At 48.5% G+C, this 7559-nt stretch overlaps 1 protein-coding gene across 1 annotated transcript in view; it reads left to right on the top strand.

Annotated features, from left to right (window-relative positions):
- Positions 1–7559, top strand: part of LOC123499357 (egalitarian protein homolog) — a 60816-nt gene that overhangs the window by 50112 nt on the left and 3145 nt on the right. Inside the window, exons 3-6 of the mRNA XM_045247259.1 lie at positions 2134–2214; positions 3657–3776; positions 6045–6169; positions 6729–6926. Coding sequence (XP_045103194.1) covers positions 2134–2214; positions 3657–3776; positions 6045–6169; positions 6729–6926 — 524 coding nt within the window. The remainder of the gene's footprint in view (positions 1–2133; positions 2215–3656; positions 3777–6044; positions 6170–6728; positions 6927–7559) is intronic.

Raw genomic sequence — 7559 nt, 5'->3', positions numbered from 1 at the left:
GGCACACACCACACACCGGGACAACAAGGTCACAACTCCTCGATTTACATCCCGTACCTACTCACTGCTAGGTGAACAGGGGCTACACGTGAAAGGAGACACACCCAAATATCTCCACCCGGCCGGGGAATCGAACCCCGGTCCTCTGGCTTGTGAAGCCAGCGCTCTAACCACTGAGCTACCGGTGTGTGTGTGTGTGTGTGTGTGTGTGTGTGTGTGTGTGTGTGTGTGTGTGTAATTCACCACGGTCTTCTGCTGGTCACCCAGCCAGTCTTCCCCATTACGGAGCGAGCTCAGAGCTCATAGACCGATTTTCGGGTAGGACTGAGACCACAACGCACTCCACACACCGGGAAAGCGAGACCACAACCACTCGAGTTACTTCCCGTACCTATATACTGCTAGGTAAACAGAGGCTATACATTAAGAGGCTTGCCCATTTGCCTCACCGTCCCCGGGACTCGAACCCGGGCCCACTCGATTGTGAATCGAGCGTGCTAACCACTACACTACGCGGTGTGTGTGATTCACTGTTTGATCTGTTGCAGTCTCTGACGAGACAGCCAGACGTTACCCTACGGAACGAGCTCAGAGCTCATTATTTCCGATCTTCGGATAGGCCTGAGACCAGGCACACACCACACACCGGGACAACAAGGTCACAACTCCTCGATTTACATCCCGTACGTACTCACTGCTAGGTGAACAGGGGCTACACGTGAAAGGAGACACACCCAAATATCTCCACCAGGCCGGGGAATCGAACCCCGGTCCTCTGGCTTGTGAAGCCAGTGCTCTAACCACTGAGCTACCGGGCGTGTGTGTGTGTGTGTGTGTGTGTGTGTGTGTGTGTGTGTGTGTGTGTGTGGAAGAACAAGAAGAGAAAGGAGTGTGAGTGGACCTCTTTCTTACGCATTATTCGTACTCCTCCTCCTCCTCCTCCTCCTCCTCCTCCTCCTCCTCCTCCTCCTCCTCCTCCTCCTCCTCCTCCTCCTCCTCCTCCTCCTCCTCCTCTTCTTCTTCCTCTTCTCCTCCTCCTCCTCCTCCTCAGATCGCAATTCAGAACTACACCCAACACTCATGAATAGTGTATAAGTGGGCAGTGAGGTGAGCCAGGGGAGGAGGAGGAGGAGGAGGAGAGGGAGAGGAAGAAGAGTAAGTTGAATTGAGGGAGAGTGTACGCGTCCCTCTCCCTCTATCCTCTCCCTCTCCCTCTCCCTCTCCTCTCTCACGCAGGGGACATCCGGATTTCAGCCCTGGACACTTGAACACTTCCATCACTCTGCGCACTCTGAAAGGGACACGCCAGCTCCCCACACGTATCACTGCTTTCAATGTTTTCCATGTGTCACTGTTTTCCATTTTCTTTTTAGTCTCCCCCTCTAATTTTTACAAGTGTCTCGTTTTCTGTTGAAAGTTTTACGGTGTTGATTGGTTTTCATCGTATTTGCGCTTGTTTGTTTACGATTATCCCCTCTTAAGTCCCCTGGTGCTGTTTATCCTCGTTCACACACACACACACACACACACACACACACACACACACACACACACACACACACGTGACCCGGGAGATTCACCTTGAACACCTGAAGGAAATGTCTTGCCGTGACTCAGGTGTGGCAGGAATGGCGGAGGCTTGCTGTCTCTTCCTCAGGTGTGTCAGGGAGCGCTCGTGAACAGGTGTGCAGGGCGTGGTGGGCTGGGGACGCTGGGAGATGCACGGGAGAACTTTGGGGCGCGGCAGGACAGTCTGGTAGGGGTGGGCGGGGAGAGGATGGGCTTGGGTGAGGCGGTGAGGGGGTAAAGTGGGTTTGGGGGAGGGAAGGAGATGGGTGGGGTGGGGTGAGGCGGGGCGGGGCGGAATGGGAGAACATCCTGGGAAGGTTCTTTATGTCGCACCGTCACGCTGCCTGCCCTGTGTGAGGCAATCCTTCATCCCTACCTCCTCCTCCTCCTCCTCCTCCTCCTACATTTGAATCCTTGCGTTAGTTACATCATTTCTGCCTCTCCTGTGTGTGTGTGTGTGTGTGTGTGTGTGTGTGTGTGTGTGTGTGTGTGCGTGTGTTTGTTTGTGTGTGTGTGAAAGTGAGGGTGTGTGGCGTCGTCTCACAGAGGTGTGTTGCCTTGCAGGTTGCTCACGACTGCCGGGGTGACGCTGGCGCCCTCTACCACCAGTTCGGAGTCACCCTTCGGCACGTCTTCGACACACAGGTTAGTCCACAAGGAGGAAGGGATGTCCGCTGCCCACCTTTGTCCCTGTCTCTGCTCATCCCTGTGTCCCTCCTCCGCCCCCTCAGCTTCAGTACACACAGGGATTAAAGGATGAGGTAATGCCAGCGTGGAGCGCAGACCTGTTGTATTCATCGTGGTGTGATGCCGCGGGGTTCTTTGTTTCATTCAAGTTCCTGTGGTCACCGCCAGGACATCCCCACTCTGTTGATCTCACTCAAGCTTGGATTTCTTTATCTTCCCTCGTGTTTTTCAAGTCTGGAAGTGACATTCGCCTGACTTTTGTTCCTCTCTCTCTTTTCTCTCTAAATTTGCCACGCCGTCCTTGGCATGTCTCCTTTCCCTGTAAGAAGGGAAGAAGGAAAAATGCTAAGCTGCTTTCCTGTCAGTCTTGTGTTGCGTAACTGTGAGGTGGGCAGAGGGCAAGACTGGCGGCCAAGGTACAGCGTGGGGGAGGTAGGCAGGCAGCGCAGAGGCGTCATGGCCACGGCACGCTCAGGTGATAAGGAGGAGCGTGTGGAGCAGCCAGCCGTGTGAGAGGGTTAATGATTCAGTAATAACTCAACAAACAGAGTAGGATGAACGCAGTAAACAAAAGAAGATGGATTCAGTTTCAATCCTTTGTCAATGATCAATCAGGAAACAAAGAGGATTGGATTCCTTCCATTTCTTGGACCACACTTCCACCTGTCGTGTGGCAGGAGCGCTGAGATTGAGACAGCAGAGCAGACGCCTCTCCTCACACACCAGCAAAACCTTACAAACTTTAGAGGATGACAAAGGCACTGGAAAAGGGGATAGATAGAATAAAATCGCTAAAACTCACGCTAATGTCACGCACACAGAAGGAAACAGACGACCCTACAAGGATACAAAGGGTGCCGTTGCATTTAAAGGCTACTTCCCGAAACATCTGAGAGAGAGAATGAGTGAGTGAGTCTGACGTAGCTGACGGAGAATCTGCGTGAGAGATATTTCTTTTGAAGTTTTCTGTGGAAAGTAAGAGAACCTAAGATGGTGATGGATGTGTGTGTGTGTGTGTGTGTGTGTGTGTGTGTGTGTGTGTGTGTGTGTGTGTGTGTGTGACCAACAGGTGAAGAGGAGTGGCGTGTGGGAGGGAGGTGTATGAGATGTTAGCCTGTGTCGATGTCCCGCTTGGGTAATGGGTATAAAAGATATAAACACTTGGAAGGTCTGACGGGACTCGGTTGGTAAGGACACGGACCCCAGGAAAGCAGTGACTAGTGCCTGATTGAGGTGCCTGGGGGAAGCTGGCGTCTGCTGCCTGAATGGTTTCCTCGCAGCAGCAACAGGTGGCTCCAGTTTCATCATACTTAGGAGTTATTACAGACATTACATTGTTAGTCTCTTTGCATCCCCGTCCTCCCTTGTCATGACCAACTAAGCGCACTTTCATCTTGCAGGCGGCGCATGCAGTGTTGCAGCAGCAGGAGACGGGCAAGCCAGTGTACAAAGTCAAGAATGTGTCCCTGAACACACTCTGCCGTTCCTACAACGCCCCTGTCAATCCCCGTAAGGACCAGGTGAGTGGTCGCCCCTCCTTACCCCACCCACCTCCACTGCCTGGTATGTACTACGCACGCCGCACTGCAGGACCTGCCGCGGCATACCGACAGTGACAGTGTGCGCAGTCATGGTGAGGAGTCAGTTAACCTTGTGTGCGCTCCCTGGCACAAGTCTGGTCACCTGACGACCGCCTCACACAATCTGACAACTGACAACTCATTCCAAACGGTTCTGACCACACGTGGAAGTGAGAGCAAAAAAAAAAAAAAACGTATGAATGACGGATAATAGTGAAGTAACAATAACATTTCTCCCCAAGAGCTAGGGCAGATTGAATTAGAATTACATTATGTTTAAATTCATTCAGTCCATTAATTTTACTGCAGATCCCTTCATTGATTTGTGTACATCACGAGAGAGAGAGAGAGAGAGAGAGAGAGAGAGAGAGAGAGAGAGAGAAGCACCATACTTTAGGTCAGAAATAAATAGTTACTGTCTCAAAGTTAGTGAGTCATAGGTCAGCCAAATCTTTGAAAGGTGCCACATTTATGTACTGGTGTGTGTGTGTGTGTGTGTGTGTGTGTGTGTGTGTGTGTGTGTGTGTGTGTGTGTGTAATAATAACAATAATGGCAGGAAGGCTTAAGATTAGTTCACTACCCTAATGGTTCATTGCTCCTGTGTGTGTGTGTGTGTGTGTGTGTGTTACACTGTTTGATCTGCTGCAGTCTCTGACGAGACAGCCAGACGTTACCCTACGGAACGAGCTCAGAGCTCATTATTTCCGATCTTCGGATAGACCTGAGACCAGGCACACACCACACACCGGGACAACAAGGTCACAACTCCTCGATTTATATCACGTACCTACTCACTGCTAGGTGAACAGGGGCTACACGTGAAAGGAGACACACCCAAATATCTCTACCAGGCCGGGGAATCGAACCCCGGTCCTCTGGCTTGTGAAGCCAGCGCTCTAACCACTGAGCTATCGGGTGTGTGTGTGTGTGTGTGTGTGTGTGTGTGTGTGTGTGTGTGTGTGGAGCAACATGCAAGCAGTGGCGGGAATGAAGGGTCAGTGTGAGGCAGCAGTGGTGAGGCTGGCATGGCAGCAATGGTCAGCCTAAACCCTCCTTTGTGTGGTGTGTATACTGGTGAGTTGCTGTTAGGGGTTATTATTATCTAGTTATTTTTAGGTGTTGTGAGTAGGTGGTGTAGGTGAAGAGGTGGTGGTGGGTATGGAGTGTGTTTGTTCATAGCAGTGGGGCCAAAGTGTGGTGTGTGTATCTTGAGAACAATTATGCTTAAGTGTACAATATACTAATAGTTTACTTCAATATCTCAAGGTTTGGGTAAGAATTAATCTCACAGTAGAATGATGACCAATAGTTTTGAATTGTTTTGGTGTTTTAGTGTGTGTTCAGTGAGTGTGAGTGGTGCTCGTTGAGTCCATTATTGAGAATCCCAGCAATAACTTTGAATAAACATATTTGCTGCTTCTCTTTTGAATTGGGAAGCAGAAATTAATTACCAAGTTAATTTGAATTGGCTGTGGGAGGTTATGACATTATACGGCGTGGGAGGTGAGTTATTAATTGTAGCCAAATTATTTTATAGCATTGCAACAGTGAAATGTTTGGGCAGAAGGGAGGCGGGGCTGTATAATACTCCCCGGGGTTTAATTGATACCGTATGGATGGAGTAATTAAAGTGTTGAAGTCATGAGTGATGGGAGCAAAATTTACATTATTATTGAATTAATTGGAAATGATTAACAAGCCTGTACGCTCCTAATTGATGTGAACAGTGGGATGAACTGCATGGCTGCGGCACAGAGAGGCTCACCAATGAGGGAAAGATGAGATGAGTGAATGCATTGTTGTGTGACCAGAGAGAAGGTCCTTGTGATGTGTAGATGAGTATGTGCACCATCACTGATTGGGATCTAACATGCCTCCTTCATCCTTAACCCCCTCAGTACTGGAACACATTTTTACCTCGAGATTCTGTACAATTAGACCATTTTATTTGCATCAGGAAAATTCTATGGAGATCAGAAGATTAATGACCACGATCTTCACTATTTTGATCCCCCACATAAGTTTCTAAAGCTATATAAAATCACCAAATAGTAACCAGAATTAATAAGGAAATGCATCATGGTACTGAAGAGGTTAAGTCTGTTCTGTGGCTCCTGTCCAAACACTATTTGTTCAGTGAAGGGAAGGAAGTTGGCTGGGACTGGTGTGTTCAGTTGGCTGGGATTAGTGTGTTGTTTTGCCCACAGATGAAGAACGTGTACCGGCGGGACCAGCGGTTTTGGGCGCGCCGGCCACTCACCGAGGACATGATAGTGTACGCTGCCTACGACGTGGTGGCGCTGGTGCCTACCGTGTACGACGCCATGAGGAAGTGAGTGTTGGCTGGCCAGACTCAGGCGTGGCAGGGCGAGTTTTGCTGTCATTGTGTGCCCGGCTCAACATGACAATTGCATGACTAACCTGCAGTAGTTCAGTGTCAGTCCGTTGAGGGAGTTGTTGTTGTCACCTCTGCAGGCATAAGGTTCACAGCTGGTAGGGGAAAAAAAAGGGAAGTGGATATTGCAGATTCCATTGTCGTGGCCAGACCAGATCAGTGATGTCAAACAGTTCGTGGTAAACAGAAGATGCGTGTAACCATCCCTGTGTCCCTCCAGTACAAACACATTCGTTCACATTAGGGAGTGCTTGTCTTCTCGTCTTACCACAGATCACTCAACTCAATACTTTCACTTTAATGTTATTTTCTTAGATTCCTGGTCTGTGAATTGATGTTATGACAGAACTTATATTGGAATATTCTTTTGCTAAGATTGATTACATTTCTTCATACATTTGTGAAATTCATATGAAAATATTCTGACTAAATGTCCATCATAAAAGTTTACACACACACAGAGAGAGCTGTGATAACAAAGGTTGGTGGTTTGCAGGCAGCTGGACCCGGTGCTGATACCGCTGTTTGAGGAGCTGTGCCGGGAGCAGGTTGAGGCCTTAATACAGCCTGAAGAGGTCAAGCAAAAGAAGAAACAACGCAAGATTGAAACAGAAGTGGCAGAGTTGAAGACGAAGCTGGCGACCACTCAGGCCCGTGCCATCGTTCTTTCCAACAGAGAGATCAGACTACTCAGGTTGGTGGTCACACTGCGTGCCTTGCCTGACTGTGTTCAATAAGAGCATTGTGTGCAGAGGCCTCATCAGGTGTGTCATGGCTCACTGGATTCTTAATTACACCCTTTGCCTTGTTGGCATTCATGCAGTAAGTCTTTATGAGAATGTCACTACACACATCTGGTGTATTCAATAAGCTACTTACTTTTGTAGGAAACCTGAGAATGCTGTGTTCTTAAACCAAGTCAGATCTGTCAACATTCTTAGGTCTCCTGACAAGAAAATTTGTGAGATTATGTTAGCAAAGTTTCTGGAACACGGCATTTCTCAGGTTTCCTACAAAAGTAAGACACTTATGGAATACACCAGTTGTATGTAGTGACATTCTGACAAAGACTTACTACATGTATGTAATTATGGCTCCTTGCAGGAGACCAGGCCAGTTCCCAGTGAGTTACAGAAACCTCTTTCATATGAAACTCGAAACGAGATTTGTTCGTTAAAATTAAGAATTTACATACAAGACAGACCATTATGTGAAGGCCAGTCCTATCAATGTCTAGAGGCCTTGTAACATGAGGGTGTAACTATATAAAAGTTGGCGTAACATGAGGGGTGTAACTATAAAAAGTTTAAGTAGTTTAAGTTTAGTT

Source organism: Portunus trituberculatus, chromosome 49, assembly GCF_017591435.1.
Source record: "Portunus trituberculatus isolate SZX2019 chromosome 49, ASM1759143v1, whole genome shotgun sequence".
NCBI classification, from domain to species: Eukaryota; Metazoa; Arthropoda; class Malacostraca; order Decapoda; family Portunidae; genus Portunus; species Portunus trituberculatus.
Note: the sequence above shows the minus strand (reverse complement) of the source record. Positions and strands in the feature narration are given on the sequence as shown.